General features: G+C 53.4%; 1 protein-coding gene across 1 annotated transcript in view; it reads left to right on the forward strand.

The window, feature by feature from the left end:
* The window catches only part of PTPRN2 (protein tyrosine phosphatase receptor type N2), a 697,051-nt gene that overhangs the window by 572,638 nt on the left and 98,589 nt on the right, over positions 1–25,824 (forward strand). Inside the window, 1 exon segment of the mRNA XM_059932932.1 lies at positions 14,522–14,734. Within this exon segment, the coding sequence (XP_059788915.1) occupies positions 14,522–14,734 (213 nt within the window).

Here is a 25,824-nt window from a genome sequence, read left to right on the forward strand (position 1 = left end):
TCTGAATGAGAACTTCAAATATGACAGAGAAAGGTCGAAGTAAATATGTAACTTCCTAAGGTGTTTGAACTGAAAGATCTCAGGAGACTATATATATATATATATATATATATATATATATATATATATATATATATATATAGTAGTTTTGCAAGAATTTTTAAAGCTGTCTCAGTACATGGTAGCACCCTATGTAAGATTTTCTGCTGATTTGTATCCTACTTGTTAAAATGTGAATGCACATATGCACATAATGCTGCATCCACAGAGAAGATTCAACCGTTTTTTATTCAGTTGGCTCTTCGGCAGCTATGGGTGAATTCATACGGAATTCTGAAGGGCCATTACTGGATTTCTCGGAGTGACAGCTAACCCTGAACATTCTGGGACTGATCCATGTTGTGTCAGAATGACAAGCCGCTGGCTGTTTCCAGAAACTTTGTCCCCATTAGATCTCAATACTTGTACACATGTTTGCAATGTAAAATCAGAAAATACCACTTTATAGTGATTCCTCTTCTGTAGGCTTCAGGTACTAAGCCAAACTTGTCAGGCTGTGACAATTTTACATTTAATGGGAGCCTATTTTCATACGTTAAAGCATACGTCAGTGTTTTCCTTAAAAGTATATGTAAACAGGAGAAAGCTGAAATGCATGATTATGAAATAAACATTTGCTTGAATTGTTGTTCTACTTTTAATTCCAAAGCAATTTCAGGAAAAAAAACTGTTTCCAAACAATTATAGTGGACATGTACTATGTAATTGACAAAGTATGTGAAAGCACTTTTAACCCAAAAAGAGAGAGAACCCACACATTCTTCATAGCACTATTGTGTTTCATCTGAAGATAACGGCATGATTTAGCCATTTTAAAAAAATTTAGATTCTTGTTCAAGTGGTAATGAGTCTTTCTTGCAAACATTCGCTCTAAGGAATTTTAGCTCAGTTTTGTGAAGAAGAATAAAATCTAGTCATGAACATACAATATATTTACTATACTGGACATCAATTATTAAATATGTATTTTATAGCATTATTTTGTAAATAATAAAAGGTTAGATCTTTACAAAGAGGGAAATTGAAAGTAATACACCTTCTAGACTCTAGAATCTAGAGAATAAAAAACAAATTAAACTGTAGGGAGACTGCTCTGTTTGTAAACATCTGTCCGTTGGAAGAGTTTTTCAGAATGCTACTTTTAATGGACAAACCATTAATAGTAATAATCAGGCTTTGAAGCTTTTCTTGTCCTTACAGGAATTGTAATTTCAAAGCTTGAAAAAGAAAATCTAAAAAAAATTCCTACATATTTGTTAACGAATCCTTCAAGCATAAATTCTTGCTGAAATACATTTTTTGGTTTTAATACAATGGTTTCATGTGATCCTCTTAAGCCATTGGAGGGAGTAGCAACTCTATTTCATAATAGAGTTCCTATTTTTGTATTTTGAAAATTCTAGATCAATCTGAAGATGAGCCAAGATGAGAATAATAAAAGCTGAATTACGTTGGTGATTTTCTTTCTGTTTTGAGGAAAGAATTCACATTTTTCTTGAAATAAAGTGAAATATTTGAACCAATAATTTTATTATTTCTCCATTCCTCTCAGTTTTAAAGATTTTATAGCAATATGTTAAAGTTGCTAAACACCCCAGTTGGTGAATTTGATTGTCCTGCTTCCAATATGCAAGGGAGACTGGTGAGGAATCTACTCAAATGCAGCCCCTCCTGTTGCAATGGACTTGGCTTCTGTCTTCATGAATCAGGACTTGTCATTAGTGTCTAAAACTCTTCCAAATATTGTCCTTGAAAATATTGCTCTTCACAACTAATGCAGTTCAATTGAGTCATCTCTACTGACCTGTGCAAGCATTCTTTTTAGAAAATTATCTCAGTGACAGTTACTGTTTCACTAGGAGGTTGACCAATAAAACATCTTGCTTTTCAAAATGCATTCATTGATATAAAATGTTATTTTCTTTAACATTATATCGGTATGAAAATACAGTATACACATAGCTACAATATTAAAAGGATCAAATTTCATTTTTATAATTTAAAATCATTTTTATAAATGGATTTACAAATCAAAAGTATTTTAAATATAATTCATGTACCATTATATTTTTTTAACAAAAATGATTCAGATTTTCTGAAATCAAGCAAGTATCCCAGAAGGTCTTTTTGCCACTTACTATCTTACCATAATATTGAAAATTCCTGACCTAGGTGTTATTTTGCTTTATAATAATCATGTTTCCCATCAGTCTTTCTCTATATTGTTTTAAAATACATTTTCTCTGATAATTTAGTTCATTGGAAATTTATTCTAATCAGTTAAATGTGTGATCTATAACAGTTTGGTGCTTCCTAAGTTGAAAATGAGATTTTTAACACAGAACATTAGGTTTTACACATAACAAATGTGAACTGCACTTTACAAGAAGTCTTAGCAAGATCAACATATCATTTTAAACCATTTAAATTGTTTAGATATTTTGTAGGTCTTGGTGAATTTTACATATGCTTCTTATTCATCAGCTAAACAATCCCAATTTCTATATGAATAATATACGCATCATATATAAATGATTTCAATCAACATGCCTCTCAAAAACATTTTGCATCATGTTTAAAAGTTTCCTCTGAAAATGTCATTGAAATTGTAAACTGAAATTTATTATTAAATGAAGTCTAAGCTCTCATGACAAAAAAAAAACCCTAACAGCACCATTCATTCTCCAAGATATTAGCTGAACCTAGCCTTACATTATTGTCAAAACACTTTCCTACTAAAGTATTTTTAAGAATTAAAAGATAGATACATTTTTCCTGCCCTGGATATACGGAAGAATTTTTAAATAAAGGGAAATAGAATGAAAATCTGGTGGATTAATTTATCAGTTTTTGAAACAGACTAGAAGAATCCGAACCTAAAATATAAATACATTCTTTTAATGAATTTCCTGGGCAACCTGTTCATGTTTAAGCTCTGAGAGTGAGGGTTCTGGACTCTGGCGCTGCATCCTGGGAGGGCGGGGAGGAAGGGGTGGGAGGACTTGACAAGTCCCGACCCCATGAAGAATACACTGTGTGGTGTGCACCAAGGCATGGGTGAGAAAACAGACTTTTCTGCTCATAAAAACCTGCATTAAGAGTTTAAGGCCCTTCTGTTTAAAAAGTGACCACAGGCAAACTTAAAACTGTGCCACCATCGTGCCACCCACCCTTCCTTCCTGAACGCACAAGAAAGACAGGGCACTAAATTCAGATTAAATCGGGAATGTGCTGCTCTGAGGTTGGAAGTGAAACCCTTTGGGACAACTGAAAAACTAGCTAAATAAAATGAATGTATTTGCTTATTATTTACTTATTTAACATGTCATATCGTGTTTGTATGGAAAGCAGGACAGTATCTGACTTGGAGCTGCACGCCCTCTCTGGGGTCGCCGACCCTCTGACCGCCCCCAGGGGCCCTGGACGACGCGGCCAGGGTCCTCCTCGCGCTGTCTGTCGTAGAGCCAGGGTGGCCGCGTGGGGTCCGCGCCCCCTTGGTGACTGAGGGACCGGCCCGGGCCTCCCCTCGGGCCGCTCCCCTGGCCATCCGAGCAGGGTTCTCACACCCGGTTGTGGCTCCTGGCGATCGAGGGCAAGGAAAGTGAGAGGGGCGTGCAGCGGGCGGCCGGCCGGCGAGGAGGGTGCCGCCGAGGCCGGGCCCCTCGCGGGCTCCCGGAGCCTCTCGGCGCGTCACCGCAGATGGGAGCTCGCGCAGGTTCCCCTCCAGCGCGGGTGAGCAGGCCGGGCGCTCCCCGAACCGGCGCGGTCCCCGGCCCCGCGAGCCCCGCTGCCCCCGCGCCAACCCCAGGTGCGCCTGGCGGACCCCTGGCCAGCCGGGGAGGGAGGCGCGGCCGCAGCGGCCGCCCGGCCCCGGCCCGGCGCGCCGCGCCCCGGGAGGCACCGCGCTGGGTCTCCGTGCAGATGCACCGACCGCGCTCACTCCCGCCAAGTCCCAGGGCCCTGTTAGCAAGGCAGGCGGGCCGACAGCGAGGGCCGGGCGCCCAGGTGCCCCCACGGCCGAGCGCGGGGCCTGGGCACGTCGTCCCCCCTGCTCGCCCCGTGCCTGGCGCGGCGTCCCCTGACCGCACGGAGTCCCCAGCACCTCAGAAAAGGCCGGCCCTCCTGTCCCGGAGAGGATTCCCTGTCCCCGGCCCCCGGCGTCCTGAGATCCCCCCCGCGGGCCGAGGAGGCCCGGCAGCCCACTCCCCCGCACACAAGCGAGCGCGCGCGCGCAGGCGGTTGCTATGGAGAGGCCGGTTCCCAGCCGGGCTGAGGGCGGCAGGTCCCCTCCCGCAGGCCTCCCCTCCCTGCCGGCCCCTCTGTCCGCAGTCCTACCCCCGCCCCCGGCCGGGGCTCTCCGGGGCCCCTCCCGCCTCCTCCCCTTCCCCCTCCTCTTTCCAGGAGGTACCGGGCCGACCCGGGCCCCCCGGAGGGCAGCAGGGAGGGACAGCCAGTCGGGTCTTGGTCCCCAGGTGGCGCGGGGCGTGGGCTCCGGGGATGGGAGCGATCGGGCGGCTCCCGGGAGGCCCGGCGGGTGGGCAGAGGACAGGGGCTCTGTAGGCCCTGACCCGGCGTGGGGACGCGAGAGCAAGGGTGGCTCCCCCCGTCCTGGCCTGCCGGCTGCCCGGGGGCGGGGTGCGCCGTGGTGGGTCGCTGGAGTGGAGCTGCGGTGCCCCTGTGGCCGCCCCGAAACTGAGTTTCCCCTCGAGCTTCTCGAAGCCCGGCGAAGCGGCCAGCAGGCCTCCAGCCCCCGCGGGCTCGGGCCGCTCAGGCCTACCGAGCCCGGGTTCTCGGAAGCGCTCGACTCCCGGCCCCTAGAAATAGCAAATGCAAGTAGATCTGGGCTTAGGCCTTCGGTCAGAGGAAGCGAGTCCTTCGGACACTTTAGACAGAGGCAAGCACTTCGCAGGCACTCGTGCCCGGAGCCCTGGCCCGGGGAGGGTGGGCCGGGGGGCGGGCGGTTAGGCAATTATGTTTCCGCGAGGGAAGCGCGACGGCGGGGACTCTCGGCGCGGGGCAGGTCTGGGGGCAGCGCCCGGGGGAAGGGAGGGGGGAAGCGGTGCGAGCCCGCCCGCGGGGCCGACCGGGCTGGGGGCGGGGGCCGCGGCTCTCCCTGCAGGGGCCGGAGCGGGCCCCGGGGCCGCCGGGTGTGGGCAGAAGGGGCGTCGGGCGAGGAGGGGCCGCCCTGCTCCCGCGGGCCGCCGTCTCCAGCTGTCCCGAGCGCGGGAACAATGGGGAGGCGGTGGGAGAGGGGAACTGGGAGGAGGGCGCCCGGGTTTCCAGAAAAGGAGAAACTAAAGAGCCCTCCACAGACTGTCATCTGCATGTGACAAGATCTCCCCCCCACCACTCCTTTCTTTCTTCCCCTTGTGCCTGCAGCTGTGGGCCTCGAGAGCGCATTGTACGCACAGATGTTGGGTTTCAGCTCTCGCTCTAGGCTGCTCGGCGGGGGTCGCCGCGCACCGGGGGTGCCCCGACCTGTGGCTGCGACCAGGGGTCCAGAGCTGGGAGTGGGGAGAGTGGGGGAGAAAGGGCGGGGGAGGCCGCTCACCAGGCCCAGCCGGTCTGGTCGCCCCCCAGGTCCCCGCTTGGCCTCGGGCGCCGCCGGCCCGACTCTGAGTCGCGCCCTGGGCCCGCGCCGGGGTCGGGGAGCTTCGGGAGGAGCGAGTGACTAGCTGAGAGCGCGGCCTGCGACCCCGCTCCGCTCCTCCTGCGGGGCAGTGGGCCAGGCCGGGCCTTTGACCTGGGGAAGCGAGGACGCAGCTCGATTCCTTCGTTTCCCCGCCATCTCGGTCCGACGTTTTGGGCTGGCGGCCCGCATTTCGCCTGGACCAAATGGTGGCAAAGTTCTCAGCAGTTCCTGCGTCCGGCAAGGCGCTTTGTAGGCGCCTTCGAGACCTAAACACTCGAGCGGGATTCCTATAAGGGGCGGGGGCATTTACTTGCTGATTTGCACGGCGTCATTGGCCAGCTTCAATTTGGAAAGGGAGCAAGAGGCCCCCAGGGCAAAAGTGTCTAAACTAACTCGGAAGAAGGATGTGTCCTGAGTTTTTCTCTTGCAAAGAGTTTCGACGCCACCCCTCCCATAGCAGAGGTCACAGCAGGGCCGTGCAGGTTGACATTTCTTGCCGTGTCCCCTCTCCCCCGGGCGCTACCCTGAACTTGCCCAGTCTGAAGTGCGACTCGAACGATGAAAGGGAGAAAGGCTGAAAAGAAAGAAAAGGCGAAGGCCCGGGCTGCCGCGCTGTACAAATGACTGACAAAGCCGATGTCCATTCATACTCTCGGGCGGGAGAGGGTGTTTGGAGAGCCGCGGCCCCTTAGCCAATTGCTGTCAGCAACCTGTGTGTGGGGGGGGGACATCGCTATAGCAACCGGTGGCTGGGCCGCGAGCCGCGCCGCCGCCGGCCGGGTGCGCGCCGGGCCGGATATAAGGCGGGGCGCGGCGGCCGCGCTGGATGGAGCTGCGCGCGCGGCCGGTGGCCCTGCGGGGACCGTCCCGCGCCCACCCTCTCCGCGCCCTGAACCGAGCGCCTTGCCCTGGGGCCGGGCCCCGGCGGAGCGCACAGAGCCCGGCCGAGCGGCGGAGCAGAGCTGCGGGCTCCGAGCTGGTGCGGCCGCCGCCACGGCCCGTGAGCTGCGGCGCGCAGCACCTTTGTCTCCGCCGGCTGCCGGAGAAGTTTGTGGTCAGAAGCAGGATGGCCCCGCTCGTCTGTGGCTCCGGCCCAGGGAAAAAGGCTGACGGCGGTGATGGCGCCGCAGCTGCCCGCGGCCGCCGCGCCCCGAGGCCGTTCGGCCGGGCACACGTCCTCCTCTCCTCCGGCTTGGGCGCCCGGCGCCCGCCCCGCTGCAGGTAACCAGGGGCGCGGGGCCGGGGCGTGCCGGGGCGTGGGCACTGGTGGGGCAGTAGGAGAAGGGACAGGGGCCGGGTTGGGGGCCGAAGGGAGTGGGAGAGACCCACCGAGGGCATCGCCAAGGCATGTAGGTGGCGCGGCGAGGAACCGGAGCCTGGTAAGGGTGGAGGGTGCGCGCGGGGCGGGGGGCGGGGGCGGGGGTGGGGTGAGGGGCTCGGATGGGCGACCTGGGCGTCGGAGAGCCCAGTCCGGGGGCTAACTGACTCGCAGCAGGCCGCCTGTCAAGTGCTCTGTTTGGCTGGGGAGGTCTGCGTCTGAGGTCATCCCCCAAGTGGGTCAGGGGTGGACATCCCTTGGTGACCCGGTCGGTGGCAGTCCCACCCCATAGCTCCCCGCGGAGACCGCCGGGGCTGGGCTGGGGCCACTGCCTCTCGGACTCCGCATCGCCAGCCACTCTGGGCGGTTCGGACCAGCAAGAGGGCGAGGGCGAGGGCGAGGGCGAGGGCGGGGGCGGGGGCGGGGGCGGGGGTCGCAGATGGGGAGGGTTGTGGGAAAAGATGAAGGGCAGGATGAGCAGCCGGCGTGGAAAGGAACCAGCGTGGGAGCATTTTCCCCGCAGCCCGTTTTGGGGCGCTCTTCGCCCTCCTTATCGGGGCTGGAGCGCGCCTCTGTGCTGTCGAGGCGTCCCAGTTAGAGGACGCTGGATGGGCACCCAGGGGCAGGTGGGGCCGTGTGTGAGAGTGCAGGGTTCTCTGAACTCCCCGGTCCGGTGGAGAACGCCTCCGAGCGGCCACCTCCCCTCCCCCAAAAGGGAGCTGCGCTGTCTCGGCGCCCTCCCCGGTGGGGCGGCCGCGCGCTTGCCAGAGAAACTTCTGACGCGGAGCTGTTTGAAGGAGGGACTTTATTGACTACCTGTGTGGTTCTGAACTGGGACTTGCTTCGGGGTTTTAGAGAAGCCTCGGTCGGGGCAGTCGGGCAGACCCCCGAACTAGGGGTTGAAACCTCAGCAGAAGAGACCTTGTAGAGCCGGAGACGGACTCCCGCCCTTTTGTGTCATCAGTGCTCAGAGGTCGCTCCACGCTGGACGGCTGGAGGTGTCTGTCACAGTCACCAGTGCCTACTGCACCCCCAAACGCACAGCCGGAGGGTGGCCAGGAGCCAACGGCCGCAGCGGGCACGGTGCCCCCGCCAACCACCCAGCTCCCCGGCCCCTGCCCCCGCGTCCTCCTGCTCTGGGGTCCAGTGGCCCCGCTAAGTCCGCAGACAGCGGCCCCTGGCCAGCACCGGGGAGCCTCCCCGCCTGGGGTCAAGGGCGCTGCGGGGCCCAGTGGTCTTAGGCAAACCGGCCTTCTGTGGATGAATGCGAACGAAAGTGCGAGGCGGTGAAGGTTTGCGTGCAGGAGGGAGGCGGAAGCTCCCGTCTCTTTATCAGCCCCGGAGGGGCCGCCCGCACGCAGCTAAGCACACCCCGCTTGGCTCCCGAGACGGGCGGCGAGGTGAGGCAGGGGGCCTGTGCGGCTCCGCGGGGCCCGGGGTGGGCGGGCGTCGCTGGGCACACCGATCCTTGCCCCGCGGCCGGCGCGCTTTGTGGCGGGAGGGGCTGGGCCCCCCGCATTGTCCCCGCGGGAAGCGGGCTGGGGCCGCCTGGGGACCCCTCCGCGCTGTGAATACCGCGGCTCCCAGGAACCCTCGACCCTTTGTGTCCGGCGCTGCGGTCCGACCTTTCCCACCTCGGTGCGGATCGCGTACAGGAGAAAGGCGGGAGGGACTGGGAACGAGAAGCGAGAAAGCCGGGGCCTGTCGAGGGGGAGCGGCCGAAAACGGCCGTGCGCCCCCGGGGCCCGCGCTCGGAGCGGCGCCGCGGCCGGGTCCTGACCCGCGACGCCAGGCGAGCCTCCCGGAGGCGGCTTCTAAGCCTCCGCGAAGGCGAGAAGCAGAAACCCCAGTGCTGAGAAGGGCTTGCTTCTTGCGGAGGGAAAAAAAAACTCCTTCCAGAGCACGGGTGACCCAGGGGACGCCTGACCCCGGGGGCGCGCGCCCGGGCCTGGGCAGGCCGCGGGCCGACCGTACGCTTCTGCAGCGCGGGCCCCCGGCCGCGCTTCAAGCTTATTGGTGGGGTTTGAGTTTGGATGCGATAAACATGCCGACGGAGCCTGAGAGGTGGCCGGGCCGGCTTTCTCCCTGGCCCGGCCACGTCGGTCCCTTCTCGGAGGGTCGCCCTCTGTTTCCCCCGAGACAATTTGCTGCTTATCAAGCTCTGCTAAAAATTAGTTCACACGGGGGTGTTTTTCCCACTTTAAACATAAATATCGTAAATCTTCCCTGACACCTGAAAACAGAGTATTTCCCCAAAACTGATCTTCTAGGAGTGCTTAAAGATGCAAACAGACAATTTATAATGTTTTGTGTATTTACTTTTATGCCTATGCCTGAACAAAACCTCACAAATAGACGATTTTAAAACAGTGTATCCCCACTTTATTTTCATTGAGGTTTATATTTAAGAATAATTGTTTCTTGGAGATTGTTTTCTTTTGCCCATATAAGCTTTTTTTTTTTTTTTTTTTGGCTACTTGAATGGCAGATTTGCAAGTACAATTTCATCTGCACAAACGAACAATAGCCTCCAGCTGCACAAAGGATTCCTCCCACCCTGAATTCAGACCGCAATGCCTCTTGCTCTGATAATAGCTTCTGAAAAGATTTTGTAATGCAGAGAATTAATACATGATTATTTCCGCCTGACTTCTCTCATTTATTAGAATTCTGTGGCCAGTTCCAAATTAAAAATAGTTCAGTTAACAGCTTTAAAAAAATACTTTTAAAATATTTTAAGACACCCCCCCCCCCAATATTTTTAAGTTTGGTCATTCCTGTGGCCTGAAAGCTGTTAAAAATTTTGATCAGCTTTAAAGTGATAGTTACTATATCTTAGTAAATATATCTTAGTAAACTTAGCATGAAATTTCCAAATAATTCTAAGATGATTCATCTGGGAAACCAAAGACAGACTTGTTTTTAACCATTCATTAGTAGTCTCTAAAATTAACTTCTACATTTTACAGAGAAAAAGATCTTTACAATTATAGTAACATAAAAGTGCAGAGGAACACGGGATAAGGCTGGGTTTGCAAATCAAATTCTTTAGAAATGATGCAAATGAAAACATCAACAATATTAGAAGTTTAGTATCAATGAAATTGCTGCATGCCTGTGCCCATAAGTTTTTGGGTACAAGTGTGTCTTAAAATTGAAGTCAGTGATTTAGATAATGAATTACTCTTGCTAACTGGTTGCATAGCACAGCCTTGGAAAAATGCTAAATTTTTCTACCCGTCAACAAATATTTTTACCATAAAGTTTTATATTTGTGTAGCTGCCTCAGTTCTCACAATCAAGTTTGGGAACATTATACAATGTTCTTTTTTCTTCTTTCTTCTTTTATTTTAGGCTTACCACGTGGACAGCTTTAAAAAAAAGTTTTGAAGGTATTTTGCCATAAATGGCAAAGAAGATAAAGGAAGCCCCATGCACCTTCACTTATAAGCACAGATCAAAATAGTTTAAATAGGTCAGGACAATGTCTGCAGATTCTGAGAGCAATTCCACTGATTGCCTCTGTGGTCACATATGCATTTCAAATCACAGCTTTTGCAATATTTTATGTTCTAAGTTCAAGGAGCTGCAGGTGGAGATGGTTGAGTGGAAGAAATATGCAATGTGCTTCCGTTTACTCTCGATGCATCTAACCTGATATAAAGTTGACTTACTCTTCCTGATTATTACAAAAATCATACTTTTCCTGCTTCTGCAACTTAGTATTTAAGTGCTTGTATATGTGTCGCCTGCACCCTGGGGTACACAGACACCCCGTGCTCCCTGTGTGACCGGGCTGCTCGGGACGGCTGCTTCCTCCACCTTCCCCCTCACCCCTCCTCTGCTCCAAACTTTCCAGGGGGGGGGGAGCTGCCACTGTACAGAAGGAGGCGGCCTGACTGTAAATGTCAAAGTCATAAATATTTAAACATTATTTTCTTTCAATTTCAAGTCAAGACTGGCAAGATGGCTCTAATTAGTGGAGGGCTCTCGGCAGGGCTCAGCCCCAGGACAAGGCTGCAGGAGAGCACCTGTAGTTACAGCCTCTCGGCCTGGGGGAGCAGGGACGCAGGTCACTCCTGGGCAGGACAGAGGGTCAGGCTCACTTTTAAGCAAAGGCACCCATTGCTTTCTCTTAAATCTCCTGGTTAGCAGGGGTCTTCTTAAGATTTTTTTTAACTCTACAATAAAGAAAGGATATACAATGATCATAGTTATTTAAACTCAATCACTGTGCCGAGGACGGCGTTCACGCTCTTTAATTAAAAAAAAAAAAAAGTATAAATTTTTGTTTCTTCCGGGATTCCTCAGTCCTGACTTGCAGCCAAGAGTTTTTCCTCCCCGCTTGACCCTCCCGACAGCACCAGGTAGGACGTTGGAGTCATTGAGGGCGCCCCAAGGAAGAGCGACTTTTCGGGTTCCAACCGAGGTGCCCTGGGGCCGGCGAGAGGCAGGATTCCCAGCCGGGCCCTAAGATCCTGCGGCCTCAGCGTCACAGTGGTCCAAACCGGCGCGTCCCTCTCTGTCCCCAACAGGCTTCCTTCCTCTCCCGGTCAGATCCCTCCTCCCCGGCCGCCCCCGCTGTCCAGGCCCCTCCTTGACCCCGTGCTTGCCCTCCCCAGCCTCACCAGACCCCTCTCCTGGCTGCGGGAGGACCGCTGCCACCCCTTCCCTGCGGGACAGCTCCGGCCCAGGCGGCGGGGAGCTGGACGGGACCGTAGAAAGTGGGACTCGGTGGGCGTGGAGTCCCCTCCTCTTCCCCGGGAGCACCTGGGACCCAGCGGGGGCTGCGCAGCTGGCCGGAGACAGAGCGGGGCCCAGGGAGGAGGGACCCGGGCAATCACTCTCCTTGACATTTTTCTTTGACCTCTGAGTAAACTCCAAGCGCTGCGTGAGCGGAAGCCGGGCAGGCCCCTTTCCGCTTCCCCGGCCGAGCAAAGCGTACGGGTTACGGGGACCGTCGGTTTCCGGCAAAAAGGACCGAGCCGGCCGGGCGGCGACGCTTCGGCTGCCCGGCCTCCCTCCCGGGGGAGCGCCCCGCCGGGGTCTCTCCTGCCGCCCCAGGCCCGGGCCAGGGTACAGTGCAGGCGCCGCTGCCGGCCTCCTTAGGGGGCCCCTGCGCGTTCACAGCCTCCCACCTGGAACCGAGCGACAACCGGGCTACGCTTGTGCCCCTTTACCCGGCGAGACCCCGCGCCTGGGCCGGACCCTGCTCAGGTCCTCAGTCCTCAGCGCGCTGGCGACCGCCCGTCGGCTGCGCACTGAGGTGGTGGCCACCCACCGAGGCGCTGCGCGTCCCCTCGGAGCCAGGCCGGTCACCGCGCGCGTGTGCGCTTCACGTCGCGGGGCAGGAGGGCTCGGGAAGGCCCCGTACCCGGGCGCGGTCAGCCACGTGGGCGCGCGGGGACCCCGGACGCCTGGACGGGCCCCCCTGGGGGGGGGGCGCGGGGGCCGCCGGTCGCCTGCGCCGGGGCGGAGTGGGGGCTGCAGTGACGGCTGGGGGCGCCCCCTCCGCCGGCCGCGCGCCCTCCTTTGTTGTCGACCCCGCTCGTCTGCGGAGGCTCGGGGCCGGCCTCTCCCGGGAGCGGAGGAGCGCTAGTGGGGGGAGGGGCGCCTCGGCGGGGCGGGAACCCGGGCGGCCGGAGCCTCGCCGGCCTCTCAGGGGAGCGTCCCGGGCCGGAGGGCTTGGAGAGGGGCGCGCTCCCCTTGAACCGGCCGCGGGCGGACGGGCGTGAACCACCGGCACCGCGCGCGGGGGCCGAGGAGCCGGGCACGGGGGTGTCGGGCACGCTCCCGGTCCGCCCGGGTCTCCGGCACCGCGGCCGGGCCCCTCCGGTTTATTTCTGCGGTTCGGCCTGTCGCCGCGCGGGGCGGGGACACGGTGCCGGTGGGTAGCGGGGCCGGCGGGGCTGGCGGCCCGCAGCCCTCCGGGTGACTTCTTTCTGGGCCGGGGAGGGAGGGGCGAGGGGAGGGGTGAGAGAGGATGGGGAGGGGTCTCCCGCCCGCCGCTCCCTCCAGGCCGAGGGCCGCGCGCACCGGCCGCACGGGCCGGGGGCTCCGCGACCCGCTCTCCCCACCGCCCGGGCGTCCGGGCTCCCTCCCCCGACCCCTCCCTCCGCGCCTCCCCCTAGCGTCCCCGCGCCTCCGTCCCTCCCGCCGCCGGCGGACCTGCTGTCCTCCTCGGAGCCGCGCATCCAGGCAAGAAAATCCGGCGTCTTTTCTCATTTCACCCGCGTTTCCATTAACCCAGTCCCGGCACCAGCTAATCCGCGGCACCGAAGGCAAAAGGAGGCTAATTAATGACCAGCTTTTCCAGTCAGGACCGGCGATAATTGCTTTGGTGGCCTTTATGATTACAAGATAAAAATGGCCCGGCCTGACATAAGAGGCCCTGTGTACACTCGGAGACAGGAGGAAATGAAGAGTTGGGAGGCTGAATACGGAGCAGAAAATTACTAATAGAAGAGAGATAATGAATAGGCCGGCCAGGCATTCATGGGGAAAAATCCATTTTGTTACCACGCGAAATTAGGTGGTGGAAAGGAGTTTGCTAATTGTTCGCATCTTGTAGCAACCAGGACTGGGGCGGGGGCGTGCATTTCTATTCATTCCCCGAGTAATTGCGGAAGGGTGTGCTGGCCGGAGTCTCCATCGTCCCCTGGCGTTTTTAATTGTTGCTGATATTCCTTATAATGAAGCTAATGAGGGCGAGCACTGTGCAACTTTGTGCGCACGGAGGCTCGTGCAACGCACCGAAAGGATGTTCTTACCCACCCCCACCCCGCCCCCGTGAAGCAGGAGAATCTGCCGGACCTGGGCTCCCTTACCTTTCACCCGCCGAGAAGTGAGCTCTTGAACCATAGTGCCTGCGCCCCTGTCTCGCAGCTCCTTTCAAGGAAAAGTGCCGAGGTGCGAAGTGCGGGGTCTGTGCGGGGTGCAGACGCGGCCCAGGTCCGAGGTCTGGACGAGGGGACGAGGGGACGTGCCTTGGAAGGCGAGCGGAGGGGCTTCCGGGATGGCAACTCCCTGCAATATATCCAAGAATATTAGCCTGACGCTTCACAGAACCAGGCTCACTTGTTGGACTTCTGCTGCTACTCTTACCCACAGCAGGAGCTAGGCACCCCCATCCGATCCCTCCACCCCAGCTCCACCGTTTCTGAAGCGTCCTCTCCCCTCATACCTCTTTAGAAGGGACGAAGGCTTTATTTTACTTAAGGCAGTGAATTAGCTGCCAAATACTTTATATCGTTAAGTTTGAAAAACGGCGGCCGGTAAGAAAAAAAAAAAGTGACGCCTCTAATGGCTTTCCTTGTGAAAACATTGCCGTCTGTGGTGCGCTGTGTTGAAATGACTCTAGCTTCTGGTCCGAGGGCTGCTTTTCTGGATGCCCTCCTGTTGTTGTTTCAGTGCCAGCCCAGAGCTTTACGTTTTAGGTTGCGTTTGGAAGGGATGGTTTTCAGGACTCATGATTCGCTGGGTCGTAACCTGCCCCCTCTCCTGTTCTGCAGAAAAGCAAACTCAAGCTTCTGCCTCACCAGGCAGAACGAGAGGACTCGACCAAGTTCATCGTGCTCACTCTGGTCTCCATCGTGGCCATCGTGGCGGTCCTGCTGGCGTCCGGCGTCATCTACTGCCTACGACACAGCTCTCAGTACAGGCTGAAGGAGAAGCTCTCGGGACCTGGGGGCGACCCGGACCCCGATGCCACCAACGCCTACCAGGTAAAAAGAGACTTTTCTAAGTGCTGTTTCAGTTCCATTCACCACTGGAATGGACGGATTGTTTAAGTCGTCTCTGGCCCCTCCCCGATTCCCAGCAGTTGTTCATTTATTCATAGTTTGGGTTCTTGTGTGATGACGATTTGAAACTTCTCATTAGCATTCATGTAAATACCTTGAAACCCTAGTTTTCCTGCTCTAAATTAATCTTATGCTGTTCTGGGATGGTCTCACGTTAGCTGTGAAAGCGGGCTGCTAATTAGAAATGTGAAAAAAGGACAATACATGAATTATGTATTATCTGTTATCTTTCTTAGTTTGGCCACTATTCATAAAAAATGCCAGAGTTGCAAGATAAATTGGTTGTGCAGATGTATGAAGATGTCTCTTAAATCATCGACTTCCTCAGGGTCTTATGTGAAAAGATCCTCTGACCTGATCTGTTGCCACCTTCACTGTTATTTGGATAAAGTGGCAGCTAAGGCTGATAGATGGAACGTAAGCCAAGGATGTCTTCAGGAGAGCAGTGGTGGAGCCGTGCACTGGTGATGCAGAAACAGTCCAGACACACCTGGAAAAAAATTGGAACCAATGAGACTGAGGGGAGGAGATTCAGACCAAATTGGACATAAAGAAAAAAATTCACAGGATGTTTGGGAGTTCCGTAGCACACACTCCAGATTTAATAATATTCTGTAATGAAAACACATCTTCATGCAAGCCATGCAAGCCCAGAATATATACCAGTCAGGGCATTTGATTTCTTCTAACATAAAATATAATGCAACTCCAAGTATATTTTCCCATTTGGGAAGGTAATTTACTTAATCATCGTTTTTTGAAGTTCAATCGATATATTTTGTAAAAGGTTTTCTCCCATTGGAGTAGAGTCTTGGTTTTCTGAAGTCACATGATTGTGATATGGAGTATGTCGTGTAAATAATGCATCCTGTTTTACAGTCACGTCTGTAAATATTATCATTCTGTCATCACAGTTGTGCTGCTGGGGGGCTGCTCAAGCTCTTTCTAGAACACCCCCCCCCCACCAGGAGCTTGTCTGAGAGCCCCCCTGACCCTGTCTCACACAAGGTGCTGGGATGAACTGATAAAATCGCTCTGCTTAAGAGAGACCAGAAAGTACTATTTTCCCACTTCAAAACTCTTGGTGGTGGTGTTGAATGAAGAAAACCTCTGGTTTTCTGGAGGGGGTCAGAAGGCTGGTCAGTACGATATTATCTTATAAAGAAACAGCAACTTCAAATGTGTGGGAGATGGCATTTCAGGGGCTAGCTTTGCTTCAAAGCAAAAGAAAAAGCACATTTGAAGAAGAAGCTTGGGAAAAAATGTCACACAAACTAGTAAGAATTTATCCAGAAATTCTATTGAGCAAGACTGGTGTAGGCGTTTGGGTCTTCTAGGCCAAGCCTGTGCCGGGACATAAATAAATTATCACACTAGTTCTGTTAGGTGTGTGAGAGATGGCAGATCGTACGGGCGGAGGTTTGTAGAAAGCACGGCATCCTTTGATATGCTTTGAAATTCGAATATAAAATATTGATAGAATGGAAAGGTTGGACTTGCATGCAGAAGTGACTAATTCTGACAAAAGTGCAGGTTGCAAATGCACACTCAGGACTGAGTTTGTGATAATTAACAGAAAAAAAAGCTTCCCAGTGACAGCTCTAATTAATAGTATCTGTAATTAAAATCATGCCCTTCCAGCAGGAAAATTGTTTGAATTTCTTGGAGTGACCTTTATGTGGTTCCTCCTGGGGGCATGGTGGTTAAGTTGATATTGATTTTATAATGAGCTCTGGCTTGTTTAATAAGAATCTGTAATCCAGACAATAAATGAAATGTGTGCTTTTCTTCAATCCAGATTAATAATAAAACAAAAAAGGGTTGGGGGAGAACACAGAAAAACACATTTCCTTTAAAAATAGGATCTAGGAAAATTTGGAAATGAAATTATTGGAAAGATTTTCTGGTGGGCTTAGTTTTGAAATTACTATAGGACACCCTTGTGGGAACTACTTTGATTAAATGTGGAGGTTTGCGCCCTCAGAGTGGACTGTTTACCAGTAAGGACATGCTGGCACGAGGCTGTCGTGTTGTTTTGATTTGTTTTTAGCAGAATACACTCAGCAAATGGGGATAAGGATGTCCTGATTTTTAGCTCTCCATTTAGCTGAGTCATGGATTAAGGACTTGTAAGAGTGTAGTTACGCAGAGAAGATTGTACATTTGTAAACGAAGCAGGTATTCATTCATTCATGTATCCGTACTCTGTTAGGTTTTTCTGTAACTGCCATGGAGACCCCCTTCAAGTTTAAAAATCTGTCTGAAAAGTTTTTTAAAGTATTTCAAGCACAAAACAATAATTTTAGGACAGTATCTTGTTGCTTCCACGCTTCGTTTTCAAATCATTGAACTTCTGCACTTTGCTAATTCTACAATACAGGTGAGGTTATGGATAACCTCAGCATAATTCTCATCACGGGGTTACAAGGAAAATTGAACAATTTAATATCATGCTTTATTTCATGGGGACATGATGGAAATATTCAATTCATTTTATAAAGTTTCTGAAGGAGAAAAAGAGTATTGTGTAAGTATAGAAGTAAGTGGCCTAGGAAAGGTGGAATGGTAGGTGGCAGTGTCATAGGTTTTACTGATATCAGCATATGACGTCACCTTGTAAACGAAAGACCTGAGTGTCCTCATGCAGGAAAGATGCAGGGCACAGGCCTTGGGAGAGAGGGGAGGGGAGGCTCGGGGCTGGTGGTCTGGAGGAGGGTCTGGGTGTGTGACTCCCTCTTCCCAGAGCGCCAGAGAGGCCACGTGTCCTAATTAAACTGCACAGCAGTGGTGTTGTTGCCAGATTCTTCTAGTGGGAAGGCCCTCGTGTGGTTGGCCCTTCATAAAGCTCTGGTCTGTGTCTTCCAATATCCATCCCCTGTGGTCCCTGGTGGTCCGTGCCATGCCCCTGCACGCTCGTAATCCGTGGTTTGGGGTTTGAGGTTCCAGCGGACTCATGGAGGGTTCCTGAAAAATCAGTGGGCTTTTCATAAATTGTTTCCAAACAGTGAGTAGTTTGCATTATTAGCTTCGAACGCAAACATGTTTAAACATTTTTTTTTTCTCTTCTCCCTTAAAATAGAACTATCTCATAGACAGAGTCAGCACTTTAAAGATTCTTAGTTAGTTTACACGTGTAGGTGTGTGATATTTTCGTTTGCCTTACCTATTGGAAAATCACATCTTTCTTAAGAGACTCGTATTTTAACACTTAACAAGATATCAATTTCACCAGGTAATCTATCAAAGTTTAATTTGCTCAAACTTGAAAGATTTGGGTATGTTAACTTGTAGAAGAACTGAAATCCATCTTTAAAGGTCATGTTTTAATGGAATTCTGCCGCCAAACTTTCCCCCATTGTTTTAGTAAATGTTATTTTTGTCCTCTACATAGAGCTGCATAATGTATTTGGATTAAGTCTGTATTTCCTGATCTAAAAAGCCAATTTCTTTACTTTTATTCCTGTTTTCCCCCAATTGGCATGTCACGTGACACGTATGTCGTACGCACACGTGAGTGTGTATTTACACACACGCGCTCCCCAAGGGCACCCGGCAGGCTTGTGAGGCGAGGCTACCAGCACATTCTGCGTTGTCACGTCGCTGTCCTACTTCTGTGCACGGGGATTGGGTAAAACTGCGCAGAAACAAGCCGTTAGATGATTAGAAGGCGTCCCCGCCTTGCTCTCCCCGAGTCTCTTTGAATGTTGAGTCCGTGTCTCTGCGGCTTTGATCATCCCAGGGCAGCAGCCACTCCCCTTCCCCACGCGAGGGCACCGGCTTCTGCGGAATTGCCAGCGAGGCCTCTTTTGATGGTTCGTCTCCCAGTGCCCACAGGCTCCCTGGGTATCAGGGGGCCTTTGGAACCCGACCCAGAGGAGAGGAAGCGGTCGGGAGGGCGCCCTGTGGAGAGCCGCCCGGGGCCCAGCCCGCTAGCTCCAGACTCTTCGGGAAACGACGGCCCGACTCGGGCTGGCGCACCCGGGAGCCCAGAGGCCCCCTGTCCTCGCGCCTGGGAGCAAGGAGAGCCGGGCTGTCAAAGAGAGGGCAGGTCCCAAGTCGGCTGTTCTCCTGGCCTTTGATTCGGAGGCCCTTCTAGGTGAATCTCCTCTTCTCGGTGTAGCACTCGGCACAGAAACCTTTCCCAGTTGAAGTGGAAAACAGTGAATTCCTGGGGTTTACTTGATCCACCACCAGTTTCTACCATAGCCCTTTCCATTTCAGTCAGCCGTGCATCTTACAGTGGCTTGGCTTGGCTTTATGTTTAAATTCTCAGGTCAAAATACTTTTGGGTGCAAATTTCCAATAAGCAAAATCTGTCCTGCTTCAAAAATGGAAGGGTGCCCTGAAATGCTATTAAGGAACATTTCTTTCTGTGATAACTTAGTCAAGCCTGAGAACTGGAATCTTTCAGGTTTTGCCTTTGCAGAAGTAGCTGGCAGTACCAACGTCCACAGGCAGAATTCACTCGAAACTTTCCCAACTCTGATTGGTTTTGCAAGGGGGTGTATCGTCAGGTAGAAGCCCGGCTGCTGAAGGTGAGGCCCGGGGCCTTCCTGCCTCCACAACCCCCAGACAGGCCTGGGCTCCCCTGTACTTTAAGTCACGCCATGCTCGTCAAGGCAGCCTTGTGAGAACCCAAGGAAAACTTGCTCACTTTCTGGGTGATGAGAGCAAAGGGACGTGTCCGCCTCGAGCGTTTCCGGGACCTGCTTTTTGTCTGTGTGTTCAGTGTCAGGGGATCGGTATCAGGGCCAACAAGCTGTTCTGCAAGCTCAGTCAAACCTTCCAGATACCTTTCCACTCTGGGTCTGAACGTGCTTCTGGAAGACCTGAATGTGTAGCATGTTTTTCCCATAAATCTTAAACTTTCAAACATGTGGTTTCCAAAAGCAGCGACTCCATGCTCGTTCTCTGGTTTCTGTGCCACACGTTCCTCAAAAATAGCTCCTGAGATTTGGAAACAGATCTTCTAGGGGAGGCTGAAGTCTGGAAAGATTGCCAAAGAAATATCTAAACATGTAAAGAAAACATGTTGCCGTCCTAATACAGCAGCCACTTCCCTGATCAGACAATGATAATTAGATCAGACTTAATTAAAAATAACAGACCGCTCAGTGAGATATTTTGAAAATAAAAGACTGGAGCATCTAATACGAAGATTTCTGAGGCCTGGATTCTGCGGCTTCTTCTGGATCCCGCGTTACTTATTCTGGTCTGTTTTCATTTTCCTGGCGTGTCAGCAGATCTGGATTTTACTCAAATAAGTGTTTCTCAAGGTCGGCCAGGAAGTTACGTCTGGGAAGCGGGGGCAGCAGGGGGGCTTATCTTCCCTCCTCTGTGTCCGGCGACTTTTCCCAGGTCCTCCCATTTTGTTCTGGCACAGCCAAGGGAAGAAAGTGTATCCGAGAGGGAGGTCTGGTCCTCACCGGCTGCTAGGTGGCGGACAGTTTGGGGGGTGACGAGGGGAGGTGCATCCTTTTAATCGACTTCAATACGGGGAATGTTCTAGTCTGCCTTGCCCACTTGCTGTCAGAATCAGAGCACCCTTCCACCTTGCAGACACCAGAGGAGCGGCCCAGAGGGTGCCCTGGGTCCGGGAAGACCCCCTGAGAGTCCCTGCCCTCCGCCCCCAGCTACAGGCTCCCGCCGAGCGATGCCCACGGAGGTGCTTCGAAAGCCGCCTCTGGCCACTGGTCCACACCGCGTGGCCACTCCGGGCAGGCAGGGCTCATTGTACACGTGGAGGAGTGGCATGGGGTGGGCCGTGACCCCTCCCCGGCCCCCGGATCTGATGGCCCTGCCGCCACCTTCCTCCTCGTGGTGGGAGACTTAGGAAGAGTCGGCCTCGTTTCTCTGCTCCGCTGATGATTTCATTTGCTGTAAACCCACGTGAAGCCCTGGAAAGCAGCACGTCCCAGAGTGACCAAGAGGCGGTTGGCACGGCGTGGACATCAAACGCTGCAGGGTCACAGGGAGGAGCGCAGAGCCCGCCGGGGGGTGGAGAAGGCATGGTGGACCCACAAAGATGGCCCCCCGGGTGGATGGGGGCCGTGCCAGGCAGGAGGATGGGCTCAGACCCGATATCCTCGTGGCTGTGGCTATGGACCCAGTAAGGGTGGACCTGTGGAGCAGGGCCTGGAGGCAGGAAAGCTGGGCGGGGCTGCAGGGACCGCGCGGGGGGGGGGGGGGGGGGTGGACCCTGCCGAGGTCCCAGGAGGCCCCTCCCACCCTGAGTGTTCGTTCTAAGGACCACGCTGTCCTCTGAGGCTGGGCCAGCTTCTCCATCACTGAGAGCGGCTCCGTGGACCACGGCTCTTCGTCGCGTCCATGCTAGTCTTCCTAGTCTCTTTCCCTTTTGCTACACTTTCCATTTTTTAAGTTTCTTTCTCTCCCAATATTTAAGTTCGTTCAGACCCGTGCTTCCCACCCTCGTGACATCGGCTGGAACTTGGGCCAAGCCCTCCTCTGAGACCAGCTCTCCTCGCCACAAGGTGGGAAGGAAGGAGCTTTGTACCCTTCACTGGGCTCTTGAAGGTCAGAGAAGGTCGTGGAGGGGCCAGTGCATCTCACATCTGAGTTCTGTTTAAGGGGCCGCTGTTTGTGGTGGCTGTGGTGCTCAGAAGTGCCTCTCGGTGGGTGTGGGATTCGTCTCAGCTGCTCGGCTCTGGCCCGGCCCTCCCAGCCCAAGTGTGCATTTATGACCTCCTCGCCTTTGCATGGGCTGCTTTCTCTCCATCAGGCCCTGGTCCAGAGATGCAGGCGCATTTTCTAAACGAAAACTTGGCACATACAGTCTGCAAAGAAAGCAGTGTACCTCTAGGGAAAACCGGAGAGAAACCTGGAGATCTGGACTGTTCTAGGAAATCCAGGCTTCGTGGGGAAGGCCAGGTGTGGAGACAACGTTCCGGGGACTTCTGCGGAGCACTTCTCCCCCGTCTGTCCAGGACCAGAGATCGGTCAAGTCATCAGTCCACTGTCTGGAGAGGAAGGTGGACTCGGGGTGCGAATTTGGGTCTAGGCCACCCTCAGTCAGAAGGAGCCCTCGCTCTCCGCCCCCCAGGCCTGCCCTAGTACGAGTGTCGCCCCTGCCCGGCTGAGGGGCGCGGCTTGGGCATCCCTTGGCGGGGGAGGTAGCCTGTGTGCAGCCAGGTGCCCCTGGAGACCTGCTGCCGTCGGACTCTCGGAGAGGATGCTGAGCCATCCTGAAAGGTGGACGTGGGGAGGAGAAGCCTGAAACAGCAAAGGGGAGTGTGAAAAACGGGTTAAACAGGGATTTAGACCAAAATGGTAGGAGGGTGGGGAAGGAATTCTAGAAGGCAGGTAATCAGAGACCGAGGGTCACTGTACGTGAGCGAGACGGTTCTCCGCGAAGTTTAACAGGCCCAGAAGACCCGTCTCCCCTTCTGAGGGCTTGTCTCCCAACTTCTTTAGCTTCTGCTCACCCGTTTCCTCTGGGGAGGCGTTTGTCCCCAGGAAGAGGTGAGGGCAGCTCCCCAGACGCCTCTTCAACCAGAGCCCAGCTCTCTGCAGGCGGCATCTGCAGACCACGGCCCGGGGCAGGCCGCTGAGAGCAGAAGCCCACAGACCCGCCCAGTCCCTGCTCCCGGAGGCTGGCCCAAGGGCACTCCACTCTCACGCGCCCCCGATGGGCGCCATCCACTCTCAGGCGGACTTGATGGGCACCAGAGGACGTCTCTGTGCTGCGTGGCGTCACCTGCAGTGAAATGCACTAGCCTGTCAAAAATGGCCAAGCCCAGCTCCTAGCACAGCACGGACCTGGCATAAAAGAGGCTAAGAGATTACAGAAGGTGGTCAGAGGAGGAATGACGGCTCGGACCTTCAGAGGCAACAGGAGTCGCGGATTTAGAGGAGGGAAAGCTTCAGAGTCACCTCTCCAGAGTGGCCCGAGGCCCCTCTTTAGAGACAGACATCCTGAAAACCGAAGCACCACGGCCCCCAAATAAGTGATTTCCCTTCTGCTGTCGGAAAACGACTTTCTGTTCATTCACACACGCATTGGTTTTTTCTTTCCTGCTAAAGTGCAAGTGCCCAGCCCAGCCCAGGAGCATCGGGAGGTGACAGCAGTTTCCAGGCGTCAGCGGAGGAACATTTAGGGACATGGGGGAGGAGGACAGCTCCAGCGTGAGCCCCGGATGCAGGCCGTCTCTCCCACCCAGGGGTAGACTGGACGTCAGCACCACTTTCTCCCGAGGCCCCTTTGGTTTGGAGTCTCTGTGCCTCGGCCCCGTGACTGCGCCTCCCTTCTCCCCACCCCTGGCCGGCAGCTGCCCCGGCCTGGGTGTGGTCCCCAGAGCCTGCATCTGTGTCTGCATCCCTGTTGGCGTGCGGGTCACCCTTGAAGAATGAACACCTCAGAGAGCCTTGGGGAGGCTGCGTGGCTGAACTTAGAACTCTTCCAGACAGTGTTTTTTTCCAGAATGTATTTCTTCCAACGATAGAGTCACAGTTCCTGAAACGGTAGGGGCAGAAGAGAACTTTATTTCCCATTGGAGTTTACAGGCAGGACCGGTTCACACTGGGTTAGGCGTGTGCTTGAGACAAGCAGCTCTGTGATGGGCCCCAGCGAGCCTGGTGTGGTCAGGGAGGGCTTCCCAGAGAAGGTGAGCGAGGGGCTCAGACGGAGAGAAATGGAGGCAGGGGTGCCTGGGAGAGGATGGAGCAGACAAAGCCAGAAGGCTGGGCAACAAGCAGACGTCTTCTTGGAGCTGAAGCCTGTGTTGAGGAGAGATAGGCGACGGGAAGCTTGAGCCCAGATCTGAGAGGGTCACGGACAAATGGAATAGAGGGAATTTCAGGAACCAGGCAGGGTTTGTCTGTGCTGCATGTGGGCCTATGCAGCGTCAGTCGCTTTTTCAGGAACCATCACAGTAACGGCGTCTGTGACATTAGAGAAGCTATGTAACAGTGTTTCTCTTCTCCATCTGATTAACTGTTCTTAAACTTTGTTGCTCAAAATATTTAAAGTCTCCATTGGGGTTTTTTGCTTTGGAAGACTTGCTGATAATTAAAAATGGAATCTTGGTAGGTTATTTCTCTATTAGCAAGGGCAAGATTTTCATAAAGGTGATTTCCAGTTAGGAAGGTGACAGTTGTGAAAAAGTATTCTCTTAAGATTTTTGAATGTAAAAGATAATGCAACCAGCAAAATTAGGTGTCTGGGTATGTTTGTATGTGTCTGTGCTTGTGATTATTTGGAGAGTAGGAAAAGGAAGATTCACAAATGATTATATCAGGAAGTAAGTCCAAATGCTTTAAAACGCACAGTTCTTTAGGGTGTTTTTTGTTTTTTTTTTTTTAATTATTATTATTTATTTATTTATTTATTTTTTGGGCTGTGTTTGGTCTTCGTTTCTGTGTGAGGGCTTCCTCTAGTTGCGGCAAGTGGAGGCCACTCTTCATCGTGGTGCGGGGGCCTCTCACTATCGCGGCCTCTCCCGTTGCGGAGCACAGGCTCCAGACGCGCAGGCTCAGTAGTTGTGGCTCACGGGCCCAGTTGCTCCGCGTCATGTGGGATCCTCCCAGACCAGGGCTCGAACCCGTGTCCCCTGCATTAGCAGGCAGATTCTCAACTACTGCGCCACCAGGGAAGCCCCCTCTAGGGTGTTTGAGGGTTAGGGACACGAAGCACAGGTTTCAACTTGGACTGACTTTGTGATGTTTAATCGCAAATCAGCTAGAAGAGTTTGTGTGACAGATGCGGGATTATTAGCGTGCACAAGGTGTTAGTGTCAATATGTAACTAGATGGAAATCATCCAATTAAAGTTTAAAATTTGGGATTTGCTCTATAGGTAAGCATTTTATCATTTTCTTTTTTTTTCTAAAGACAGTGAAGCAGAAGAATAACCAACAAAGGAATATTTTTTAAATTACATCTTTCATAAGCCAGCACAACGTACACTTTAACTAGAACCCAAGAGGGTCTTGAGTGGGAGGAAATCAAATGCAGATTTGTTTGTAAAAGTCATCAGTTGGCAGGGAGGTTACAGCTAGTTCACCTGTTTCAGGATTATCTTCCCCACCCTGGCCTCCCTTTCCTCTCCCACCTTCAAGAAGAAAAAATACCGAGTTCAGTGACCACAGATTTGAAATTGAAACGTGAGGGAGAAAACTAGGGGAAAAAAAATCTCCGATTCTTTTGTCGATTGCTTTTGAACTGCCTCTTTTCTGACCTTGGACCCTGTGTTTCCCGGCCGATGGCTGTGAAATGGTGCGTTTTAATTCTGCCTGCTCCCCACCACCCGCTCCTGGTAACCCCCCTGCTTCTAGAGGTGGATTTCCCGGGCATATCTGGGGTCCACAGATTTCACATCAACTCCAAGAGAGGCAGCAAAGCAGAGCTGGTGCCCCGCGTGCGACGAACAGCTCTTGTCCCCCGGCCAGCAGTGTCCTGCGTGCCCACTTGCTCTTGGATCCTCCCCCAGCCCCTCCTCCTGAGCAGCAGGACGCCCCCCTCGCTGGTTTTACTCGAGGGCCATTGCCAACTCGGACTTGCTATGGAAGTTCAGCACCTGTCCCCTCTTGGTGGCAGGTGACAGATCTTGCAGGCCTTAGGGGTCAGAGCCCTCATTTCACAGCTGGGAAAACTGAGATAAAACAGACTGAAAGTGACTTGCCCACAGTCACCCAGCTCATCAGCGGTGAAGCCCCCAGACCCGGGTCTTCAGAGCTCTGTGCGTCGTGCAGCCGGATCGCCATTCACAGCAGCTTCAGATGGAGTAATTGGGTCCCAGAATGATGTGCGTTTGTTTCTGAGAAGCAGAAGCTGCTTCCTACTCCTCCACCCCGCCTCGGCCCTGCCCTTTGCCTTAATGAGGCAGCGGCCGCAGAATGGGGAGCTGTGAATACCTTTTGTGCTCCTGGCTGGTCCGCATCGCCCCTGGACTCTCCCTCGTGTGCTTCTGTCTCGGAACCTTTGTGCAGACCGCGGCCCGCGCTCTGAAAGCCCTCCGCCTGCTTTATTCTCCAGAGCACCCCATCTGCCTGCCAGCC

This window comes from Balaenoptera ricei, chromosome 9, assembly GCF_028023285.1.
Source record: "Balaenoptera ricei isolate mBalRic1 chromosome 9, mBalRic1.hap2, whole genome shotgun sequence".
NCBI classification, from domain to species: domain Eukaryota; kingdom Metazoa; phylum Chordata; class Mammalia; order Artiodactyla; family Balaenopteridae; genus Balaenoptera; species Balaenoptera ricei.